General features: G+C 42.5%; 1 protein-coding gene across 2 annotated transcripts in view; it reads right to left on the bottom strand.

Moving 5' to 3' along the window:
- Window positions 1-2,323: 2,323 nt before the first annotated feature.
- CDH24 (cadherin 24) overlaps window positions 2,324-26,667 on the bottom strand; it is a 166,310-nt gene continuing 141,966 nt past the window's right edge. Inside the window, exons 7-12 of one of the 2 annotated variants that reach the window (XM_068242114.1) lie at window positions 25,833-26,086; window positions 19,018-19,154; window positions 14,648-14,769; window positions 9,017-9,125; window positions 8,635-8,883; window positions 2,324-3,189 (exon numbers count right to left, since the gene is read on the bottom strand). In XM_068242114.1, coding sequence (XP_068098215.1) covers window positions 2,672-3,189; window positions 8,635-8,883; window positions 9,017-9,125; window positions 14,648-14,769; window positions 19,018-19,154; window positions 25,833-26,086 — 1,389 coding nt within the window. In that variant the 3' untranslated portion in view covers window positions 2,324-2,671. The remainder of the gene's footprint in view (window positions 3,190-8,634; window positions 8,884-9,016; window positions 9,126-14,647; window positions 14,770-19,017; window positions 19,155-25,832; window positions 26,087-26,667) is intronic. The other variant, XM_068242118.1, reaches the window with a different exon arrangement.

Below are 26,667 nucleotides of genomic sequence, written 5' to 3'. Positions count from 1 at the left end.
AACATCTTTCCTGTGGCTTTTTTAAGGAACTGTGTCTATCAGTTATCCCTGCATACTTTTAGGGGGATTTGTAACTAAGACTACATTTATTCTGGCATTAGACACCAGTGTCACCCATCTCTCCTGTCCCCAAGTGAGCAAAAGGGGAACACTGGCAAAAATGCAGACATGGGGGTTCAAAAGCGGCATTCATACTGGCACTGGTCATCATTCCACCAGCATCCTGTTCACTGGACGCTGCTTGCAGTGACTTTTTCCCATCTCACATGCACCCTATGTTCATTTTCCTATTGAAAATTACCATTGCAGAACAGATGCCTCACTATCGTCACACCAAACATCAGGAAGCAACATCTAATGACAAGATGGATAGCAAGTGTGAATCTGGCCTCAGCTGCAGTGTACACCTGTCTGAGTCACAAGCTGCATGCTAGATCCAGTGGGCAATCAAACACCTATTGCTGAAACTGAGTTGACTCTTGGAACTAGTATACAGCTGATGAGTCAAACAATGGCAGCTTCCATTAGACAGTTGTTTTGGCTTCACAACATAATCCCCTTAAATTAGAGAACCTCTTTCATCCATTTGGGTAAAGCAAGTGCTATTAAAAAGTGATGGAAAGGTATTTGAAGCAATGAAAATAAACCAATCTTATGGACCACCTGCCATGCCAACAACTAGGCTTCCTAAAGTGGAACTCCATTTCTGTAAAAACAAAAAACGTTGTTGCATGCTCCATTGATACTTTATTGTAATGTAATGACCTTTTGCTGAACATGCTTTTAACTAAAATAAAATAAACTAAGTCACAATGAAGAAATTACATCTGCTTACAACGCTCAACGTTTGCATGGAAAATGAGTCGATAATTAGCTTTCTCTGTTAGGCTTATTTCACACTATGAGCCAAATGGTCCTTTTCACAGAACTGACCACAGCGGACCAACGGGCATGTCAAAAGATTATATGTTCAACATAAGATCTGTTCAGACATGTGCTGATATGGCAATTCTGTCCGGCATTCATGCCATCCATTGCAGAGATGGAGGGAAAACTCACTGCTTGCCAGGGCCTGATTTGCCATAAGGCACTGTAGGCACGTGTCTACAGGCGCCTGATGATGTAAAGGTGGCTCACTCCCCTCCCCCAGTGCCTCTCTCCTTTACTATGCAGAGTCCTGATGAGAGTGTAAATGAGAGGTTACTCGCCCTGCACTTGGCATTCCACTGATGAGTCAGGGGCACCTCTAGCTACTTAATACTGAGGTTCCTCTGGCTGCCTAATACTTGGGGGCACCTCTAGCTGCTTAATATTGAAGGTACTTATGGTTATCTAATACTAAGGGGCTCCTGTAGCTCCCTAAGAGGGGCAAGGGAAGTAAGGGAGAAGTAACAGCTGGGACAGCCAGCACCCTTGCAGTGTGGTTTGGTGGGGGTTTGTAGGTTCATGGAGGGTAAAGTCTAGGGTGCCAGGACATCTGTGCCTATAGGCTCCTGTGAGGTAAATCCGGGCCTGCTGCTTGCACAATAATTACAGACACCAGACAGAAGTGATATGTAATAATAGCATCACTATTGTTATGTCCGATGCATCAGTATCTCAACAGGTTTTCCCTGTTTCCCCTGTCCAGGGGGCTGAACCCTGATACAACAGTATCTCAACAGGTTTTCCCTGTTCCCCTGTCCAGGGTGCTGAACCCTAATGCAACAGTATCTCAACAGGTTTTTCCTGTTTCCCCTGTCCAGAGTGCTGAACCCTGATACAACAGTATCTCAACAGGTTTTTCCTGTTTCCCCTGTCCAGAGTGCTGAACCCTGATGCAACAGTATCTCAACAGGTTTTTCCTGTTTCCAGTGTCCAGGGTGCTGAACCCTGTATTGTGAACCAATCCTTTCTGACAAGAGAAGTATCAGCTGTTGAGTTCAGTAGGAAATAGAGCAGACATAGAGCTTGATTCACAAAGCGGTGCTAACCTACTTAGCACGTCTAAAGTCTTTAGGAGCACTAACCAGGGTGCTAAGTAGGTTAGCACCGAATTTCTCAATCAGATTGCGCGCTAAGTACCGCGCGTTTGCGTGCACAAAGTCCTATGCGCGCGCTAAGTCCCACAGGCTTTAATGGGCACTTCGCGCAGAGCGCCCTGCGCTCTGTGCAGTGTGCGCGTAAAGTTTTACGCGCATAAAGTTTTATGCGCGAAAAGCTCGTTTAGACATGCTAAGGGGGTTTTCACAGGTGTGCTAACAGTTAGCACCCCTTTGTGAATCAAGCCCTTAAAGCCATACAAACCATACACATATACATACACATACTGCACACAGCGAAATACTTTTATATTTTTTATTTTGAAAATAAAATGTTTGCTTTCAACAAATGGCACACATTGGACTGTATTTGAGACACCCGCAGCAAGCGGTGGGAAGACTGGAAGAAGTGGATGTAATCTTGTAAACGTCACAACAACCTTGGGCACTCTTTTGAAGCCCCTGACATAGGAGGCATTAACACATTCCACCTGTCTCTCTTATGAGTCTGCTAGTCTTTTTGAAGAAGCAGGAGCTTTGTCACTTATTTTGTATAACTTTGTTTATGGAAGGGAGAAAATGATCATTCTGCAGGTCATTCACAAGAAATTGGTTAACAATCACTCAGCAGATTTTCAATAGACAGAATCTTAATCTTCGGAGACCGAGCTTCTTCGTTTTGCTCCATAGATCTCTGCGAGTGTCCTGAAATGAGGGCCCCATTCCCATATGTCATCCCCAACAGGTTCATCTTCTCCAGCCCCTCCTGAGCTGCTGGTAAGTGAACTCAGTGAACCAGCTGACGACCCGCCACCCTCAAACCCATAAACCTGGATGGAGTCATAGGGGGGAGCTAAAGGATCTCTTTCTGCCTCTCTAAGTCGGAGTGCCAGGAACCGCTGTACATCAACAGGGGCTGTCTGAGGAGACCGGGGCACTGGTTGGTGGGGAACTCTCGGAAGAACATCCATTCGAGGAGGATGAAAGAAGCCTCCACTGAGGCCTGTTTGTGGTGGCTGCAAGGCTGACATGTCAAATGCTTGTGTGTCTTGTTCTCCTCCACCTTCATCATCATAAGTAATGATGTTCTCTCGAATATCCTCATCTTCACACAGAGACAGAGGGGATGGCTTGTGTCTCCGCTGTAAATAAAATAGGGACACTAGGGCTGAGGTGGAGGTGTATGGAGGGGAGACGATTGTGTGTCATGATGTGAAAAAAGTATTGTAAGAACAGAATGTTTTCAGGGAATGAAAATGTGATGATGTGAAGAAAAAAGAAGATATATTTTACAATTAGTTATAGACAACAACAATATAGCATGGCTTATGGAAGACTAGTTACATATATAAAGATATGTACACACCATAGATTACTGTCTCCTCAAACTATCATTTCTGATCATATTCAATGACAGTGTAGGAACGAATACTGTACAGATTTATGTTCTGCTGCTGTGATTGGTGGATACTTTGGACTCTGTAGTTCCCCATCACATCCACTGCTGGGGGGCGTGGTTTACTGCTAGGGTGTGTCCCATTTACAGAGGGGTATTTAAACAACTTGTCAGTTTTGTTCCTTTGAGGTCTGCTCAGCCTGAAGAAAGACTGCTTTCTGCCTGAAACAGCAGGGCTGACGCTGCACAGCAGCCCTCTTTTAACTCATTTGAACTGATGAAATAAAGAGCTATGATTTAATACAAAATAGCTATTATTTACACTGTTGGTGGTGCTGATCCTTCTCTCACGGACTGCATTCCTGCCCGAGAGGTACTGAAGGGCAGCTGGATCATGGCACTCCCCTTACGCTCAACTTATACATGCGTGCTGATTTCCCTCTTCTTGCGTTATCCTGGTTTCTGCATCAGAAACACTTCCTATATCTATTTAGATCTTATCCACTGGCACATACTGGCCTGCCCCTCCCATCCTCCAATGACCTGCACCTGTTCGCACTGCACATTTCTCACTACCATGCACGATTGCAGGACTTCGCTAGGGCTGCCCTCACTCCCTGGAACTAGCTCCCACCGGCCATCAAATTTGCTCTCATCTTAATTCATTCAAAAGATCCCTCAAGCACCTTTTAATGCTCCCCTACACCCCTTCCCCACGTATCAGCAACATAATACGTTTTTCTGGGCACCCTCTCAATAGAAGCGTCAATTGTGTCTCTACCCCCACCCCTTAGTTTGTAAGCCCCTAGGCCCCCCCAATAATGTTTCCAGCTTCAACATGCAATCTCACTGTCGGACACCCCTTTCACAGACTAGAACAGACTCTATTTTTACCAAAAGACATTGAACTATATTCTTATCAAAGACATTTGCGTGGCCTTTTTTTTAATTGTGAGCTCCTTGTATGTCCAGCATTCTCTTCCCAGAACATTTTGGGAGACCAGGGCCATATGCAATTCCCTTTTTCTCCTGAATTTTCTCCAAGGAGATATTTTTTCATCTTCTATTTAAAATGACTTTTCAGCACTTTGCAATTGAAAAAGTACCAGAAAGTAGGTGAAAAAGTACTATCAAAACTATTTTGACCCTTTTCTCACTTACTAGTGGCTTTAACCACTTGATGACCCACCCTTTACCCCCCCTTAAGGACCAGCGCTGTTTTGAGTGATCTGTGCTGGGTGGGCTGTGCAGCCCCCAGCACAGATCAGGTAGCAGGCAGAGAGATCAGATTGCCCCCCTTTTTTCCCCCCTATGGGGATGATGTGCAGGGGGGGTCTGATCTCTTCTGCCTGCGTGTGGCTGGCGGGGGGGGGGGGCACCTCAAAGCCCCCCTCCGCGGCGAAATCCTCCCCCTCCCTCTCCTACCTGGCCCCCCCGGCGATCGAGGCTGCACAGGACGCTATCCGTCCTGTGCAGCCAGTGACGGGACGTCCCCTGTCACATGGCGGCGATCCCCGACCGCTGATTGGCCGGGGATCGCCGATCTGCCTTACGGCGCTGCTGCGCAGCAGCGCCATACAATGTAAACAAAGCGGATTATTTCCGCTTGTGTTTACATTTAGCCTGCGAGCCGCCATCGGCGGCCCGCAGGCTATTCACGGAGCCCCCCGCCGTGATTTGACAGGAAGCAGCTGCTCGCGCGAGCGGCTGCTTCCTAATTAATCAGCCTGCAGCTGGCGACGCAGTACTGCGTCGCTGGTCCTGCAGCTGCCACTTTGCCGACGCACGGTATAAGCGTGCGGTCGGCAAGTGGTTAAAGTGAACCTTAAGCCAGAAAAAAAAATGAGTTTTACTCACCTGAGGCTTCTACCAGCCCCCTGCAGCAGTCCTGTGCCGTCGCAGCCACTCACTAATCCTCTGGTCCCCCGCTGCCAGCTAGTTTCATTTTTGCCGACAGGCCCGTCAGGACTGGCCACGCGTAGCATTTTCCGCATTCCCGACTGTAATTAGCACTATTGCGGGCCGCAACGCATACAAAAATACGCGTTGCCGCATATCTATGCGTTCGTAATGCGGCAACGCGTATTTTTGTACGCATTGCGGCCCGCAATAGTGCTAATTACAGTCGGGAATGCGGAAAAAGCTACGCGTGGCCAGTCCTGACGGGCCTGTCGGCAAAAACGAAACTAGCTGGCAGCGGGGGACTAGAGGATTAGTGAGTGGCTGCGAGGGCACAGGACTGCTGCAGGGGGCTGGTAGAAGCCCCAGGTGAGTAAAACTCATTTTTTCCCCTGTCTTAAGTGTCTCTTTAAAGGAGTTGTAAGGCAAATTTAAATAAAATAAATGCTACTTACCGGGGGCTTCCTCCAGCCCCAAGCTCCCAGGACCTCCCTCGCCGCAGCTCTGCCTTCAGCCGTTTGCCGGAGCTCGGACCCGGTCCCCGGCGATGACGTCAGAGTGACCTGGAGGTCCCTCTGTACTGCGTCTGCGCAATTGGCGCTGTCAATCACCGCCACGTGGGCTGGAGCGGACTGAGCAGGCGCAGAACTACTGCGCCTGCACAGTCCGCTCCGGCCCGCGTGGCGGTGATTGACAGCGCCAATCGCGCAGGCGCAGTACAGAGGGACCTCCAGGTCGCTCTGACGTCATCGCCGGGAACCGGGTCGGAGCTCCAGCAAACGGCTGCGTGCAGAGATGCGGCGAGGGAGGTCCTGGGAGCTTGGGGCTGGAGGAAGTAGCATTTATTTTATTGGAATTTGCCTTACAACTCCTTTAAAGGCATTTTATTGATAAGTTTGAAAATATCACCTAGGAGAAAACTCAGGAGAAAAAGTTTATTGCATATGGGCCCAGGTGCTGTTTCTACTAACTTTGGAACACACAGTATACCAACATTGTGCAGTGATGCACCTTGCCAGCAGTAATGATGTCACCATCTGTGATAAATTTGAGAATGTAAATCAGGGAGAGAATTTTTTTTTTACCATGGGCAAACACTGACTAAATAATTTAGAAAGTAATATTGCTAATAAGCAAATGTATTTATTAAAGAGAACCTAAAGTAAAACAAAAATGCCCAATTACTCACCTAAAGTTTCTTCCAGCCCCCTGAAGTGTTCCTGGTCCCTGGCCGTCATCCCACACTCATGGCCCTATGTCGCATGCCTCCTCCAATGTGCTCCCATGGCCAGGAGTGCTCAGCACTTGCACAGTAAGTAAAAATTGCTATTGCGCATGTGCAGAACACACCTGGTCGTAGGAGTGCGATAGAGGATGCACACGGCCAGCGCCATGCTTGTGCAGTGGCCAGTGGACTCATCAGTTGGCCAGATTATGGCGGGGGGACTGCGGAGGAACAGCTGAGTGCGGAGTCACAACAAGTGAGCCAAAGAACTTCAGAGTGATGATGCATAGCGCCCGCATGATGACGGCAAGCATCCAGATCCAGGAAGTGTCAGCCCGAGCCCGGCTCGGGTGTTGCCTGTAACGGAGCCGTCAGCGGGACCCGGAGAAGAGCCAGGAGGATGCTGGGAGACCTCGTGGCCTACGGTGGGCTGGAGGAAGCCCCAGGTAAGTGAAATTTGTGATTTAAAGTACTGCTCATAGTCCCTATAACTTAAAGCAAATCTGATGCAAAAATAAACTGATATGGTAATGAATTGTATGTATAGTCTGGATAATATATAGAACATTTGTAGAAAACAAAAGAGTCTCATGTTGTTTTCCAGTATAAGAAGCAAAAGAGCTACTCTGAGCTAGTCCACTAACTTAATCAAACTCAGTCCAGTTTTCTGAAGAGTGAGGGCCCGTTTCCACTAAAAACATGCAAATTCGCAGAAGCATGCAAATTTGCATGCTTTTTTTGGATGCACACAAAAATGTCATGTGTCATGCAGAAACTGCTGTGCGGATTTTTTTCTGCATACAGATTCTGGATACAATAGAAACAGGCCCATTGAAATACACTGCTATGCGAATTTGTAGTGGAAACGGTCCCTGAGCAAAGGGTCATTAGCTCTGTTCTGGTTTACAGCTTAAAATACAGAGTGTAGTTTCTAAACTGCAAATATGACAGAATGATGCAATTTTCAAAATAAAGCTATATAACTGAAAATAAAAATATGACACTCCTTTATTTCCTACTAATGTTCTGTTTATTATCTGTGCTACACATACAATTTAGCCATGATTTTTTAAAGGAAAGTAACAACCAAACCTATTCCACTATTCCTCTTGTTTGGAAACTTATTAACAGAAAAATATATGTAGGCTTATATTGGTCTGATAGTGGACATCCATCGCGGTTATGGCTTGCCTCACTGATCCAAGTATAAAACTTACAGTTCATAAAAGACAAGGGCCTAATGCACAAAAGTCCAGTAATTCTGTCATGCTCAGGCAGTGCACAGCATCTTTACCAGTCCTAACAGGGGAGCACCGCCAGTTACTCTATTAGCATCACTTGCTTTACCAGGGTGTTGCTATGGTAATGCGCAATACCATAGCGCATGGCAAAATTACTGGCATTTTATGCATCAGGCCCAAAATCACTTAAATTTCAGCATAGATGAAGTATAATACTTGGCTTAGCTGAACCAGACAAAATCACATAGAAACATTACCACAGTGTAGCCACCAGAAATGTATTGGTTAATTTGCAGCCAGAATTTTCTCCATGGACTTTCTGGCTCTTCTGTCAGTTTCATGTAACTCTACAGTATCTACAGACATGACAAGGCAGTTGATCACCCATCTTTAAATTGACCAAAAGACAACATCATGTCTCTAGTGCTTCTATTGATAGCTGAGTGAAGAAAAGGGGGGAGGGGTGAAGACTGTCCAGTACATACGGTCAAGCGAGATCAAAATATGTCACCCCATGCAGGGGTGGCTTTAAAGCGCTGGGCAAAAATCAATGTAGGGCCTCTTCCATTTTCATGCTGTACTGAGAGTAAACTTGTGACCTTTACAAACCCTGACTTATTGGGCCCCTAAAGAGCCAGATGGGGCTCCAGGTTGACCTCTTTGAAGCACTAACTCTGATCTCAAGGACAGAAGTCACTAGAGCATTTTATTGGTATGAATTAGTGGTTTAATGGTTGTTTAGTGTCTGTAGGCCACTTAGTGTAATGTGTCTGTAGGAAGCATTACCTAGGAAAATATAGCTGCACCTTAGCCTTTTAAAAATGATGAGGAAGCTAGTGGTGTTATAATTACCCAGAAGGCTAAATGCACACGCCAGTATTGCCAGCAGAGCAGGAGTGCTGAGTCCAGCAGCTGACCCTGTGGTCATGTGACAGGAAAGGATTGTTCCACCCGTCTCACAGTGACACAAAGAGACCGTCAGGGTATCAGTGCTGCTCATAGGAGGATCTCCATTGTCTGTAATCTCTATAGGCACTAAAAAGATGTCCCTGTGTGCCCTCCACAAACCACTGTGCTTCACCAGAAGAGATGCACTTCCATCTAGAGTAGAGAGACATGAGATTAGACTACACAGAAAGTAAAATATATCTATAATAAAGAGTCTATAAAGATGAGGAAATGGCACTATACAAACATCAGATCTGTAAAGATTGGGAATTTCTAAAGATCGCACCTTTGTTGTCTATGATAGTGAAGTTTCCGTTAGGTATGGCAGCTGGGCTTTGGATAGAAAAAACACCATTCTCAACATCTGCATCTTTCACTTTCACAGTCTGGATGATCTACGGTTACATGAGGGCAAAATAATGGCAGAATAAGTATACCAACATCACAGGACGATGCACTGCTATTATTTAACATTTATACAGCACTGACACGTTATGCAGTGCTTCACAGCGTAACACTTAACCATGTACAGAATTCAGTGGGGGAGATTTATCAACGCATTACCGACAGCTTTTTCTTCTTAATCTGTTCTAACAAGCAAGGAGAACAGTTCTGCATGATAATAAGAACCTTCTTAAATCCTAGACCTGGGTAATAGTGGCAATTTAGCATGATTTCTTAAGATGCCTGAGACAATTGTGCATGGATTTCTAAAACCCTACCAATATTTTGTCTCAGACACTCTTGATAAATTTGGCCCACTGACCCCTCCCACCCCCTCAGAGGGGGATCACAATCGGCAGCCATGCTTAGCCCTCTACTCAAGGCATCGTTCTGAGGAGAAATGTAAAACAGGATTTATGTGTATAAGCTGTAGGTTAGAATAAACATTGAATTGCTATCTATTGATGATGATGTTATCCATTCAGTTGTGTCTGACTCTTGGCGATTCTATGGGTTAGCTCTCTCCATGCTGTCCGATCTTGTACCATTTCTGCCAGTTGAAAGAGAACCTGTACTGAGTAAAATTATTTAAAATAAACACATGAGGTAACTTCAAATGAACATTACATAGTTACCTTGATATTAGTTCCTCTCAGAAGCGCACCATTTTCTTCTGACAGTGATCGCTTCGAGTTCTGACAACATTTTGTCAGAATTGAAATATATCAGTTACTGTCAGTTATAGCTGAGAGAACAACTGATGTGCCAAGTAATGTCTATGTTTTCCTATGGCTCAAGTGGGCAATATGACAGTTTAACAGTGTGCTGACCAGAAAGCTGTTATGGGGTAATGGCCATTTTAAAAATGGAGGACAGAGAATTCCCTTGATCACAGTGGACAAACAGGATGCAGGAGAGGAGAAAGAGATTGAGGAGTAAACTACACGGGAGGTAAGTATGACTTGTGTATGGTTATTTTGACTTTTAATTTTCAGTTCAGGTTTTCTTTAAAGAAAACCTGAACTGAAAATAAAAGTCAAAATAAGCATACACAAGTCATACTTACCTTCCATGTAGTCTATTTCTCAGTGTCTTTCTCCTGTCTCGCGTCCTATTTGTTCACTGTGATCAAGGGAATTTTCCGTCCTCCATTTTGAAAATGGCCATTACCCATAACAGCTTTCTGGTCAGCACATAGTTAAAATGTAACATCGCTCACTTGAGCCATAAGGAAACATGGACATTACCTGGTACATCAGTTTTCCTCTCAGCTATAACTGACAGCAACTGATATTTTACTGACAGCAACTGATATATTTCAGATCTGACAAAATGTTGTCAGAACTGGAAGGGATTATTGTCAGAAGAAAATGGTGAGCTTCTGAGAGGAACTGATGGCAAGGTAACTACGTAATGTTCATTTGAAGTTACCTCATGTGTTTATTTTAAATATTTTTACTCAGTACAGGTTCTCTTTAAGCTCAATCCTGTGTCAACTTTGATGCTATTAGGGGACTGCTTTATTGCCATAATGCCATATATCTTAGCAAAATCTTCTATTTTTAGTACTTTTGTACATCACAGTTCATGTTTTCAGGTTCATAATAACAGAGAGTCAGTGTTCTGTGACATGAAATTGAGTTGTTCTTTAGTTTAACTTTATTTTTAAAACATGGAGTTTGTTTTTTGAAATGCATAGTATATGAGTAATCATGTATAAAAGGCATGCCTGGCTATGTTTGTGCCAATTGAAGTGGACTATGTTTCCATAAATACAGGATCTTCTCAAAACATTAGCATATTGTGATAAAGTTCATTACTTTCTGTAATGTACTGATAAACATTAGACTTTTATATATTTTAGATTCATTACACACAGTGGCATAGCTAAGGAGCTGTGGGCCCCGATGCAAGTTTTACAATGGGGCCCCCTAAGCACTCTATACATAACAATTGATATGGCGCACCAAAACCTGCCAATGGCAACTACAGTGTCAGAGGTGCAAGAAGGGGATAGGGAACAGCTTGTTAATGATTACCACTATTCAAAGTATCTATAGAAGTGAATATTATGAGCACAGGACCAATAGAGAGCTAATTACTGTAGTTGAGGGAGGGCCCTTTGGGGCCCCTCTGGCCTAAGGGCCCCGATGCGGTCGCTACCTCTGTAACCCCTATTGCTACGCCCCTGATTACACACTACTGAAGTAGTTCAAGCCTCTTTATTGTTTTAATATTGATGATTTTGGCACACAGCTCATGAAAACCCAAAATTCCTTTTTCAAAAAATTACCATATTTCATCCGACCAATAAAAGAAAAGTGTTTTTGAAACAAAAAACGTCAACCTTCAAATAATTATGTTCAGTTATGCACTCAATACTTGGTTGGGAATCCTTTTGCAGAAATGGCTGCTTCAATGCGGCGTGGCATGGAGGCAATCAGCCTGTGGCACTGCTCAGGTGTTATGGAGGCCCAGGATGCTTCGAAAGCGGCATTAAGCTCATCCAGAGTGTTGGGTCTTGCGGCTCTCAACTTTCTCTTCACAATATCCCACAGATTCTGTATGGGGTTGAGGTCAGGAGAGTTGGCAGGCCAATTGAGCACAGTAATACCATGGTCAGTAAACCATTTACCAGTGGTTTTGGCACTGTGAGCAGGTGCCAGGTCGTGCTGAAAAATGAAATCTTCATCTCCATAAAGCTTTTCAGCAGATGGAAGCATGAACCCACTTTTGAACCAGCAACAGCGGCAGAGGCGCCTGACCTGGGCTACAGAGAAGCAGCACTGGACTGTTGCTCAGTGGTCCAAAGTACTTTTTTCGGATGAAAGCAACTTTTACGTGTCATTCGGAAATCAAGGTGCCGGAGTCTGGAGGAAGACTGGGGAGAGGGAAATGCCAAAATGCCTTAAGTCCAGTGTCAAGTACCCACAGTCAGTGATGGTCTGGGGTGCCATGTCAGCTGCTGGTGTTGGTCCACTGTGTTTTATCAAGGGCAGGGTCAATGCAGCTAGCTATCAGGAGATTTTGGAGCACTTCATGCTTCCATCTGCTGAAAAGCTTTATGGAGATGAAGATTTCATTTTTCAGCACGACCTGGCACCTGCTCACAGTGCCAAAACCACTGGTAAATGGTTTACTGACCATGGTATTACTGTGCTCAATTGGCCTGCCAACTCTCCTGACCTCAACCCCATACAGAATCTGTGGGATATTGTGAAGAGAAAGTTGAGAGACGCAAGACCCAACACTCTGGATGAGCTTAAGGCCGCTATCGAAGCATCCTGGGCCTCCATAACACCTGAGCAGTGCCACAGGCTGATTGCCTTTATGCCACGCCGCATTGAAGCAGTCATTTCTGCAAAAGGATTCCCGACCAAGTATTGAGTGCATAACTGAACATAATTATTTGAAGGTTGACTTTTTTTGTTTTAAAAACACTTTTCTTTTATTGGTCGGATGAAATATGCTAATTTTTTGACATAGGAATTTTGGGTTTTCATGAGCTGTATGCCAAAATCATAAATATTAAAACAATAAAAGGCTTGAACTACTTCAGTTGTGTGTAATGAATCTAAAACATATGAAAGTCTAATGTTTATCAGTACATTGCAGAAAATAATGAACTTTATCACAATATGCTAATTTTTTGAGAAGATCCTGTACACATTTTAGCAATAACTTCTTAAAGTAGTGTTAAAGTGGGGAGATAAATGCACAGAAAAACCCGCACTGTGGGGTTGTTTCACTAAACCGTGCTATGACAAACAGCACGACTTATCAGAGATAGCACAGGAGCTCAGGGCAGGACGAGTGCCATTGCCAATTAGCAGGCATAAGTTTGTAGTGCTCGCTATGCTACTCTGATAAGGCATGTTAACTTTGATAAGGCGTGTTATCTTTGATAAGGTGTGTTATTTCTGATACGGCATGCTATCTTTGATAAGGCGTGCTATTTGTCATAAATTGCGCAAAAGGTGGATCAGCGCACGGTTTAGTGAATCAACCCAATCTGCAGATACTGATGACTAACACTAACCTACCACTCACTGCCGAAATCTGCGCCGATACAACTATCGCCTTCAGCACTGAATACACGTATTAATGGGTGTTGGCAGCCTAAACCAGGTATTAAAGTGGACCTGAACTCTTGTACAGGACAGAAGGAAAACATAGCAAAATGCACCCTGTATGTAAATAGAGAGTTTAGCCTGTGTACTTCTCACCTGATCTGTGACTAATCACAACTGTAATTTGATCTCCTAGCTGTGTCAGCTGGCTGCCTCGGCAGAGCAGCTAATTTGAAAACACAGGATGTTAACCCTATGTCTGCTTTTATGAAAGCAAGAAGTAGACACACTACAGATTTATTGCAGGATTTGTATCAGCTGTTACAAAGAAATGTTCAGGTCCACCCTAATTGGCTGCCAATGGCACCCACATCACCCCCTGTGCACTGCTATACCCGCAATTAACTTTGCAGTCTAATTTTGACTAATGATTTTTTTTCAAATGAATATTAAATATTGCCTCTGAGTATTTCATATGCACAATATGCACCCAACAATTTGATCTACTTATAGTTTAGTCTGGAAATTTACATTGTATCAATTTATCCATTAGAACCAAATAGTATTTTCTGAACTGGTCTGGTAGTATAGGACTAGCAATGTCTGCTTCCAGGTCCGATCATAGACAATAAAGTCAAGCAACAATATTTTAGTCCATTGATTCTAATTAATATTGTATTATAATATACAGTATATTGTAATATAAGTATTGTGCTCTTAGCAGTGGGTGCAGACATACTTGAACAAGATTCTGGTAATGAAAATTGTCTTATGGCCTCCGTAAAGCACTGCAGACAATGGTCTTGATTCACAAAAGGGTGCTATCATAGTTAGCATGCCTAAAAGCTTGGGACGTGCAAACTAGGGTGCTAAGTAGTTTGCACGACCAAAGCTGTTACTGATCGCGCGTTAAGTTGGTGCGCCCGAAACGTCGCACCGGTGCACTCGAAACATCGCATGTTCGCGTGTAAAATAGCTTTTCCTGCTATTTTGCGTGCGAACGGTGCAACATTTCCTTTGTGCGTGCAAACGCTTGCGCGCATATTAGCGTGTGTAGCGGACGTTTTCGCATCCCAAATGCCTTTTCACTAGTGTGCTAACACTTAGCACCCTTTAGTGAATCAGGGCCCATGTGTCAGTAATATAGAAATGATGAATAATAACAGAAAAAGGCTTTACACTGCATAAGCTAGTTGAAATAATGAGTTAAAACAAGTGAAGTTACACATCAAATTAATACATTAATTTTAAAGTAAAGAGTATTAAATCTGAAAGTCTGGTTATTTGTTTTATTTTAATAAATTACTAAATTACCATTTAAGATGTCTTGGAAATATTAAATTTGCTGCTGCTATGTACATTTTTTTTACATATGCTTTAAAAAGAGAAGTGGCTAAACATACCTGCCCAGCCTGTGCGTTATCACAGACATGCGGCCTGTATAGCTCGGCCAGTGTAGGAGGATTGTCATTGACATCTAGCACCTGGATCACCACTCCCACTTGTGACACCTGGGAAGGGCTGTCTGAAACAAAAACACAACACAGAGACACAACAGAGAGACACAACAAAAAGGAAAACAAAAAACACAACACCAAGACAAAATAAAACACACAACACAAATATACAAAAACAACAGATGATACATAAATACACAATACAAAACAAACAACATAAAAAGACAAAGGTGTGAGTTTGTGAGACACAAGAAATATGCACAAACAATTTCCTACGAAGCTGGACAGATGTGGAAAAATGGTTTATGATGATAAAGTCCCCCCATATTATATCATAAAGATGACCATTGCACCTCAGGTTAGTACAAAAGAAAGAGAGATCTAACAATTCATAATATATTTACACCTCAAAAAAATCACCCAAAATGATCTTTCATGATCACCTTAGGTGTCAGTTTGCCCACGAACAGTATACAAGTGTTCTGTTCATTCTGTCTTATGGAGGAAGGTAGGGTTAGCAGGACATGTCCCGCTTCAGTGCGCAGTGGGAACTACAGCTGTTTTTGACTAGTTTTATACAATTTAGTGGACTGTCGAGGATGAGGTATACTGTGCACACACTAAATTGCAACAATCACATATAATTATTTCAGGCAATGAAAATTTAGCCGGTATAACCTTGCTGTGGTTGTTGAATTGCCAGGGCTGCTTCAGTTTTTATCCATGATATAATGTAAACAGACATGAGGGAATAGTAGCCTAATAAGGTGCAGTATACAGATAAACAAAGACTCATCTTAAGATGGCATTGTGGTATCTTTTTAGGTGTGTGGTGTCTTTAAATAGCTACATGTTAAAGCAGAGGTTTTATCCACTTAAATGCTTCCAATGATTGTCAGCAGAAAGAGGAGAGCCAAGAGAGTAATTTCTAGTCACTGTGATTATATAGTGACTATGCTACAATTTACAATGCTTCCAAACTCTGGAATCCACATCCTGCCTGGCTCTCTCCCTATTCCTTTTGTGGGCTTTGCATGAGGGTCGAGGCGCAAGCAACCTGTCATAAAATCTACTGAAAATTTTGCTTGAGTTTTGTACAGTAACATTCATGTAGGTAATTTTATATATATTTTAAAAACAATGTCCCATCTATCCCTTAAAAAGCAATATATAGATTAGCTGCATTCATAAACAAAATCAAAGATTCTGTTATCAGGTAATACAACACATTTTCAAAGCCTGAAAAATGGTATGATTCTACAAGGAAGTAAACGTTTGAAAGGTCTGGCTAAAGATTGGTTAATCTCTCACATGTTCCTCTAATAACTTAGTGTCGGCAATATACTGTACGCGTTTAATTTGAAGTTTGAAGCATTGAAGACTTTTGTAAAGGGTGATTGAATTAAGCTTGCCTGTGTAATCTGCCCTCTAATCAACTCCAGAAATATCTTCACACAACATATCAGAACTCAGTCAACCAGCACAGAAGTCTTCAAACAAGCAAGAAAACCGCCAAAGATGGCAGGGATTTCTGCCATGGAAGTAAGGTACTTCAATCAACATAGAAGGTGTCAGAGGAGGGAGAGGAGATCAGATGGTCCTGGATTAAAGACTCTGCAGACAAAGCAAGTAGTTTGGGCACCTCCGTGCACCTGGTACTTTAGGCGCTACATAGACTGCAATGTTAAGTGCAGCTATAGTGGTGCCCAGAGTATAATTTGGGCACTGGAGGCACAGGAGTAGCAGAACCCCAAATGATGCCAGGGATGAAAAATAGCGGTGGAGGGAGGGGGTAGATAGCAGCGGAGTAAGAAATAGTGGTGGATGGGTTAGTAAAATGTTGTAAACCGGCATTAGTGTTATGCAAGCCTGGGGGTGAGGTTAGTGTTAGGAGTGGGTAGTTGGTATGTTGGCGTTAGGAGTAGGTAAGGGGGGTTTAGTGTAAGGCGTAGGTAACGGTAGGTTAGTTTTAGGTGTAGAAAGAGGGAAAGTTAGTGTGAGAGGATGGTTAGGTAAAGTGATAGTAGTAAATCGGTAAAATTACAGATACTCTACAACTGCTATTAGACAGCTCCCAATAATAGGATATTGGTAATAATACTGATATTCCAGTGGCTTCACTAGACGCCCACATTACTGGATTCCCTTTTTCAGCATACATCCCGCAGTCTAGCAGTTTGGAGGTTGGCAAGGGACTAAATAAATGTTTTTTTTAACCAATACGGTTAGGGCCCATTTCCACTAGAAGCAGTGCGATGCGGCTACGTAGCCGCATAGCACCATGGGTGTGCTGAAACACATGCACGGCAATGGAATAGTTTCCACTGCGTGCATGTTGTGCAGAGCGATCCGAGAATCTGCAGCATGCTGAAGATTCTCGCATGGCGGCATCCATCCACACCCGCGTCCCATCTCCTCAATTGACTTCCGCATTGGGAGATGCAGAAGTGACACAGTCAGCAGCAGAAGTGATGCGATGCGGCTATGAATGGAAACGGGCCCTTAATTAAAACCTGGCCCGACTGGGAGATTAATTTATTTCACCTCCCAGCCATTTATTGGACATTTTCTTGCATGCCAGCCCCACAATTAACCAATTGATGTATACATCATCATCTCTATGGCTAGTGCTGTTAAAGAGAAACTCTGACCAAGAATTGAACTTTATCCCAGTCAGTAGCTGATACTCCCTTTTACATGAGAAATCTATTACTTTTCACAAACAGACCATCAGGGGGCGCTGTATGACTGATGTTGTGGTGAAACCCCTCCCACAAGAAACTCTGAGTACATACTCCTGGCAGTTTCCTGTCTGTGAACCTTGCTGCATTGTGGGAAATAGCTGTTTACAGCTGTTTCCAACTGCCAAAAAAGCATGCAGCAGCTACATCATCTGTCAACAGTAAAAATGTCACCATGTAATAAATGTCAGAATGTAAATCAGGGATTTAAAAGATTTTACAATGGGCAAACACTGACTAAATCATTTATACATAATTATTGTAAAAATGAAGCACTTTTTTATTACATTATTTTCACTGGAGTTCTTCTTTAAAGCATGTCCTGTATTCAATTCTTGTGTGCTGTTCCATGCACATGGTAGGGTCATCACAACTGTTTGCTGTTATAGTTTAGGGCATATTTTTATGTTCTTCACTTTCTGTACATGTATTTTAATATGCAGTTTGCACTAGTACATCTTTGCATTACAATGAACCATGGGGACCTCAGTTAGGGCATATAAGCCAATCAGTTGATTGCAGCATTTTTCACCATGTGCTATGTAGACATGATTTGTCATAACTAAATACTTATACTGTATGGCTATAAAATATATGTGATTATTGGTGGTTTTAGTGTTTCTTATTTTTATAACTTTGGAAAATAAAGATGTTAAAGAAATATTAGCACTACATGACATTACGAGTGGCACTACTTTATAGGTCCTTCTTGTTCTTTTTTGGTGTATACAGTTAGTCTAATGATCTAGCACATTCTTATGCATATTTACCAGTATGTGGTTTAACTGTTTTGTATTTAATTAAACATGTATGACTTTTGTGGCCAGTGGGTGAGGTGCCTGAGAAAGTCTTACAGAGTATACTGATTAACTAGGGCATTACCACATTACCCCACTCAAGTACTAACAGGCATAGCGAACAGAGGGAGCAGAGAAAAATGTACAAAAAAAAGAAAAGAAAGCTGTCCTGTGTTCCAAACATGTGGCAACCAGATCTGCAAGTTCAGTACCAAGGATAGCTCCTTCTGAGTGATAACTGGGGGAATATACTCCATTGGCTGCATCACATAACAAGCGGGCGGAGCTACCACAGCTGCTCTCATGTTAGTTTTAATGAATCAGGCATCCATCCAGTAAGTTGCCGTTTCGAACATTAATTAAAGCTACTGCAACCTTTTTTATGTTAACAAGTCAAACTGACCCACAGTGTGTGTGTTTATATGTATTGCCAATTTAAAGTATCTATTTGTGTTTTATTCTTTGCTGAAAAAGCTTAAAGCTGTATCATGAATCATGATGCTGAGTCTTTTCCCTCACAAGCTTCAGGTTCACCCTTCCTACATCAGCAGCTGCACTGCATAGAGAATCCCAGAATGCACTAAGTGTGCCAAAGCTTACATGGCTAATGATATCTAATGTCTGTCCTCCTGCCAAATGGCCAGTTTACCACAGTCATGTATTCCATCTTTGGGTTGTCTAACTGAGTAATCATTAGGACATTTATCATCATTGAATTGTACTCTAGCAATATGGGTCTCCCCTGAGCTTCAGGAAGTGATGAATGATTCCCACTCACCGTTCTCAGTAGCTGTTACAGTGATACTGTGCTCTTTCCTGATCTCTCGGTCCAAGGTCACACTTGTTCTGATGGTCCCATCCTCAGGGTTAATAGCAAAGAAAGCCTCAGGGTCAGAGAGCGATTCGATAGAGTAACTGAGAGCAAAACAAAGCGTGGAGATAAAACTGTTAAAAGGGAATTAAAGAGTTGCTCCATTTTAGTACACAAATCTATATAACATCTATAACTACCATTCAAGTCATTTTGTAACTGAAAAATATTAAATATTATCTCTTGACTTCAGTCTGGGGATGCTATAACAGTTTATTAAACGTACTGGCTGAATCTATGGCAATAGCATACAGCTTGATGTTAAAGATAGCCTGAATACTTTTCTCTGTTATCTCATTGGTTCATGGAAAGCAGGAAGTAAATTATTTTTGCACTCACATTTCAGAGACCAGGGGGTTCCTAAACTACTAATTTACAGATTATAGGTGTAAAGTTCATGACTGCCACACTTGTTTATGACCCCTGCAAGCCCCTCATGCCGTGAAGGTCACCAAGGAAAGTCATGAGAAGCAGGGTGAACATTGCAGGGGCCTTATCATAGTTTTGTTGGTGGCCCCATGATTGGTAGCTATGGCCCTGCTCCTGCTACTTCCATCTCAAAAATATTTCACAAAGGTGTCACAAATATTTCACAAAGGTGTCCCTTCCTTACACAATGTTTTTTATTGCTCTAATCATTTACCATTTGGACTACTGCAACAACCTTCTCTACGTCCTACCAAAAGATAGATCGGCACCTAGTTCAAGCTCCTCATTCCACCAATCAAAGCTCTTGATAAACTTCCCCTTCATACATTTCCTACTTAATCTCCAGATACTATTCCATCTGGAACTTTTGCTCTTCCCTTGTTACCCTCCTGTCCTCTAGCTTGGTCACCGCCTCACAATTTTGTATCCGGGACTTTTCATGAGTGCCATCTCTTCTTCAAGCTCTCTCCCACGGCTGGCTTGTCTGTCATGCTTTGAGATGAGAAAAAAACCTTCAAATATACCCTTAAAGGACCACTATCCCGAAAAATATAAAATTTAAGATACATGTAAACACATACAAATAAGAAGTACATTTCTTCCAGAGTAAAATAAGATATAATTTACTTTTCTCCTATGTTGCTGTCACTTACAGTAGTTAGTAGAAATCTGGTAGAACCGACAGGTTTTGGGCTAGTCCATCTCTTCATTGGGGATTCTCAGCATGTACTTTATACTCTATACTTTATACTCTATACTCTATACGCTGTCCCTGTGTAGCTGGGTCCATGCTTTTTGCTACGGCGCATGTGCGCAGCACCGATCCGGACAGCAGTTCTGACTGGAGGACGGGGCCAGTGAGCCAGGTGTGCACGCGGAGGGGTGCACGCGCGCGGATGAGCGGCGGGTGCTAACATGCAGCAGCGGTGACGGCATAATCACTACCTAGAGCCCATTTTTAAACGGGCTTAGGTAGACTAGTTCTTTATAAAGACACTCCCTGAAAAGGATTTATACAAAGATGCTGGCCAGTTTCCCGGCTGGCTTCACACTTTTTTGGCAGTTGGATGGAGCAACTGCCATTCACTATGTGCTTTTGAAAATAAAGAAAACCCTGAGGAGCCCCCATGAGAAGATGGGCTACTCCAAAACCTGTCAGTAATGTCAGATTTCTACTACCCAGTACCCACTATAAGTGACAGCAACATAGGAGAAAAACAATTTTACTCTGGAACAAATGCACTTCTTATTTGAATGTGTTTACATGCATTTCACATTTTAAGATTTTCACGATAGTGGTGCTTTAATACAGACCTCTTCAGACAAGCTTATAATTTGTAGTAGGCAGATGTTGAGGCTCACTGCCTCATCTGCTTGCCCCTTCACCCCCTAGTGTCTCCACCACAATACCCTCTAAATTACAAGATTGCAAGCGCCTCCTCCTAGTATTTCTTGTTTCTGCTGTACTTTATCAATTGAACATGAGCTAATATTAGTTGACGCTTCAAACCACACCTGAACTATGTATGTACTGAGTGTTGAACTACTTTTATATCTATGCTTCCCACGATTGGCTGTTTTGTAGTGTGTAAAAGCACCACAGAAGATGTTGGCACTATACAAGTAAATAATAATAATAATAATAAACACTATACACTGTCCATAAAGTACACCTGTCATGAGAGGAATAGGATACTGCTACTTGTGTTTGACTCCTCTAAACACTGGCTTCCTGGATGTAATAATATAATAATGGTGTGTAACAACAATCCTTTCTAAAGATGGTTACGCACAGATCAATTTTTCTGGTAGATGCCTGAAATCCATTCACTGCCACATTGTTAATAGATAAACATCTGACTCATTTTGGACAGCTTATCAATGGAAAAGTTGATTGGAAGTGACAGTAAATTTCCATCAGGGCAGCAGGTCGATCGGGGTGCCCATCGTTTTTTACTGAATTGAGCAGAATACACTTAGTACAGCATCAGTTTTCATTTTTTTCTCTTTTTTCTGATCATAAATCTTATCAAATTAGAATGATGCTGTGCGTTGCATTGATTACTACTTCCTGATTAATTTTCAATTAAAGAGTAATCAATCATTTGTTTATTCAGGCTGCTATTGTACTTTGTATGGACATCTGAAAGTTGGGGTGTTCTGAATGCTAGTTGTTTCCATGTTCCTATAAAATTCTAATGTTATTTTTACCAGGTGAGTGACTCAAAAGTCTTGATATACTAAAGCAATGGTGTGAGGTGTTAATCCCTGATTAGTTAAAAATCATGATCAGATTCAGTAAAGAAAACGGGGCATGTGATCTGCAATGGTACATGGGAAATTAACTATGTGGGGCCTGTCCACTACTATTCTCCAGGCAATTATTGTAGTGTAGTGCTTTTTTGAATATGTTTATTTTGCCGCCTGAGAAAATGTTTAGAAAATAAGAAAATATCCTTTCTACTTCAAAGAAATACGATATTGACATTTAATATTTATAAAATGACTTTATGATAAAAACAGCATCAAAGGCCGTTCAAACCTGAGTAAACTCCTCATCAACCATGCAGGTTCGGTGTGAGGTTCTGATCCATGGCCTATCCACATGGCTTTTGACATAAGGATTGGGGTACTCTTCAAGGATGGGGGAGAAGTACAAACCTCCCCCCATTGCAGAGCATCCTTGTCCCAATTTTAAGAATAAGTGTCTCTTTCCTATCTCAAAAAAGAGGTTGTGTTAATATAGTGAATGGGGCTTGCGGTGCTATCAGACAACTAAATAGCCACGTCCAGGAAAGGCAAAAAGGTTAAAGCTTTGTTTATTATCCCGAACGTATTTACCATAAAGGATAGAATGTTTGAAACATAAAACAGAAAGCAAAACATCTGGACCACTGGGAAATTCAAATAAGCCCCACTGGCATATATCTAAATTTCCCACTGGGGCTTATTTAAATATGTCACTAAATCTGTCCCATTAGAATTGACCTAACGAAAGGCTCAGCAGCAATTTCAAGTATCCCGATTGCAGAGCTCCCAGTCATCGTTTCTTCTTTTTCTTTTCTTTTTTTCTTCAACGGTGTCTTTATTCATTTTAACTACTTATCTAAATGGTGACGGCCACAAGAAAGCACCATCTCCCCCCCACCAACCATCACACTGTATTACCCTCACCTCCATTTGTTTGCCAATGGCGTGACTGCCAGCTAGTGTAGTAGAGGGGGCAAGTGATGGGAAATACAGAAGAGATAGATGTACAGAAGAAGTGGAAGTTTCACAGCTAAAATATTTTGGGATCAACAGCATTTAAGAGCAATACAGTATATACCAAAATGGCCACAAGATGGCACCATGTATAACTGTGCTGGGCATTCATGTGTGCTCTGCTTTTCTCTCTCTGTCATTTCTATTTTCCAGAGATGGATTAAAGGGGCACTATGGTGAAACATTGTAAAATTTAAAATATGTGCAAACCTATACAAATAAGAAGTACATTTTTTTTCCAGAGTAAAATGAGCCATACATTATTTTTCTCCTATTGTGCTGTCACTTACAGTAGGTAGTAGAAATTTGACAGAAGTGACAGGTTTTGGACTCGTTCATCTCTTCATAGGGGATTCTCAGGGATTTATTTATTTTCAAAAGCACTTTAGTGAATGGCAGTTGTTCTGTCCTACTGCCAAAAAAACAGTGCAGCATCATTGTTTAAATTCTTTTTAGGTAATATCTTTATAAAGCATAAAAGCCTTGCTGAGAATCCCCTATGAAGAGATGGACTAGTCCAAAACCTGTCAGTTCTGTCAGATTTCTACTACCTACTGTAAGTGACAGCAACATAGGAGAAAAAGCGTACTTCTTATTTGTTTATGTTTGCACATATTTTAAAATTTACACTTTTTCACCATAGTGCCCCTTTAAGAAGAAAAGGGGCCCTAGGCAAGGCAGTAGCTTTGGCTCCCCCTTATGGTCATTTTGGAGATCTGAGATCGGAGAGGCGGTCAGAGAAAGTGGCAGTTGGGCTCCCTGACACTCACTAGGCCCCAGGAACCTGCCTAGGTTGCCTTATGGATAATCCTGCTCTGCTATTTTCTTCCTTTCCCCCCTGCTTTTTCTCATCTTTCTAAATAACATGTTTATGCCTTCTATATATAAGTTGCTGAACATGTGTTATCCCTCAGTTGACTCCAGTAAGTCTTCTTAGATGTTACTATACTGATTCTGACACTAGGAACAGAGTTTTATCTAGCCAATGATCTGAGAGAAAGACGGCTAACACCTCAAAATGTGAGCAAGCAGTGGCTAGAATGGGTTATAAGCTGTGGGAGTTTAAGCTGAAATGCTGTTATGCAGAGATGATTTGTATGAGGTTATCACTATGGATAAACCAGATGGTGATCATCAAGAGTAGGATAAGAAAGAGAGACAAGCACAAGCTGTAATAAGCCTATTCATGGAAGATGAACAGCTGATTCATACAGGGCAACAGAATACCGCAAAGGGCATGTGTGCATGTGTTGGCGAGAATACATGAAAGCGCTAACAGAAAGCTATTACTGCTAAGCTTGCTGTACAACATGAGCCCAGGAAATAATATACAGGCGTATATATGAAAGCCATGCTAGAAATGCAACAACACTGGGGGTTGCATTGCGTTCCCTGGAAAAACAGGATCCCAACTAGGGGAAAAATAGCATCACATGTAATGCACGTGGCATTTACAGTAAAGCATAAAGTACATAAAAAGCATGCTTTACTGCAACTGTTACAGGAACAACATCTCAAATATATAACATTTTAAATATATGTGTATAAGAAGTACATTTATCCTAGATTACAATGCATTGTAAATTACTTTTCTCCAATGTTCCTGTTTCTTACAGTAGGCAGTAAAAATCTGATAGATATGATCAGGAAGGGTTTGGAATAGTCGAGCTCCTCATGTGGGACTCTCAGGGTATTGTTTCTTATCAAAAGCACTTACTAAATGGCAGTTGCTCAGTCAAATTGCCAAAATAGTGTGCAAAATAGTTGGGAGGACGACCAACATCTTTGTATTTATCTTTTCCAGGAAGAGCTTTTGCAAAGAGGAGATACTGAGAATCACCCATGAGGGGATGGACTAGTCCCAAAAAAAATCAAATTTTCATTGCCTACTTTAAATGATAGAAGAGAGAGAAAAGTACAATGTGGTACATTGTACTTGGGGAGAAATGTACTTCTACTAAGTACTGTACATGTATTTTAAATGTACAATTTCTTGTGATGGTGTTCCATGAATGTGCACGTTATTCAGTACAATGCATGCACCGCATTATGCCAGATGGATCCATCATATTGCACTGCGAATGCAACAATGTGAATGCACTATTACAATATAATTGCATGGAGTTAGCAGTGAGATTGTATTGTCTGACGCAATGCACCAGTAGCCTAAATACTAGCATTTGTCTGAGGACTCCTTACTGAATAGGTACTGGCTCCAGGCAGGATTTAAACCTAGGTCTCCTAAGTTAATGCTCTAAATCACGAACACTCTTAACTCTGTCCCAAAAAATGAAGAAGATATATTGGACAGCCTGATTTATACAGTGATTTGATTAAGCTGAATTAATTAGCCTGAAGATAAGGTCTGCTTAATACTAGACCATGTTAAAATGAGGCTCATAAATGATCACTTATTCCTATCGGATTTGACAAAGAATCAGATAGGACTAAGTGATCATTTACGTTTTCAATATTCCAGGGGCACAACTAGAAATCACCGGGCCCCCCTGCAAAAAGCATTGGCCACACATCGGCGGGGAGAGGGGACACTTCCCCCCCTCCCCCCCCCCCCTCATCTCGGGCTCTTCCCATAGCACTCCTCCTCCAGCATCAATCAGTGGCAGCAGGCGGCGGGCAGGAACACATACCTCCATCCACCGCGGAGGTCCGCTCTCTAAGTGCCTCACGCTACTTTCTGTTCAAACAGAAAGTAGCATCAGACACTTCAAGAGCGGAACCTCCGGCGTGTGGAACGCATGAAGGTATGTGTTCCTTCCTGCCTGCTGCCTGCTGCCACTGATTGATGCTGGAGGGGGAGCACTGAGGGGAGAGCCCAAGGTGAGGGGGGGGGGGGGGGAAGTGTCCCCCTCTCCCCGCCGATGTGTGGCCAATGCTCTCCCCTCATGCTACGACCCCTCCTGCCCCCCAAAATGGCCCTGAGCGGGCCCAAGAGGGGCCAAAAATAAGTGTATTGCATTATGCCTCAGCTGCTACATTTTGAAAACTGAAGAGTATTATATGTGAATTACCTTACAGAGCTGCTCTGCAGATCAGGGTCTCTGGCCTCCACCACGCCCACGAATGCACCAGGAGGAAGGTTTTCCTGAATACTGAGGATGTAAGGATCCTGGTAGAAAACAGGAGGCTCATTCACATCTCCAACCGTTACTCTCACTGTTGTGACATCCTTAAAGGGGCCTCTGCGAATATATTGAGGATCAATGACAGTGTTCATCACTTCAACACGGAATGTGAAGGACCGCCGGGACTCAAAATCAAGAGGCTAGAAGGATAAAGGGGTGCAAGAAACAAAGGTCAGTGAAGAAGACAACAAATGGAAAGTAGCTTCAGTTTCATATATGCAGAGCAAAGCTTTATAGTTTCCATCCCTGAACTGGTTATCAAAATCATTGTCTCTGGATGTCACATGTGCCATCCTGCCACAGGTGTGCTATACCATGATCTCCATCCAATCAGCTCTGCTGCCAATCATGATGGCCAATTACAATGGGGCAGGAGGTGGTGTTTCCAGGGTGGACGGACACACACATAGCAGGCGGCTTGGAAATTATTATTATCTATATATTGTGCAAAACACCATTATGAGATGTCTTGTCACCAGAGTAAATCAAGAACTGTGTTTCTAGCTCATCTGCCTTTACTTGTTTGTGAAACATGCCTTCCCACATCTACAACCAACTGAATCAGAGAGAAAGAAGTCAGGATTAGAATAACCCCCAAATAAGTTCTTTCTTGTATTGCTGGGCAGTGCAAAGTTAATGGAATCATGATTTTCAAATCACATGATTTTAACACTCACCAGCACTTATCACTGGGAAGGTTATATAAATGCATAAGGCCCTT

The sequence above is a fragment of the Hyperolius riggenbachi genome, chromosome 1 (genome assembly GCF_040937935.1).
Source record: "Hyperolius riggenbachi isolate aHypRig1 chromosome 1, aHypRig1.pri, whole genome shotgun sequence".
In the NCBI taxonomy this organism is placed as follows: Eukaryota; Metazoa; Chordata; class Amphibia; order Anura; family Hyperoliidae; genus Hyperolius; species Hyperolius riggenbachi.
The sequence above is the reverse complement of the archived record's forward strand: the minus strand, read 5'-3'. Positions and strand labels throughout refer to the sequence as shown.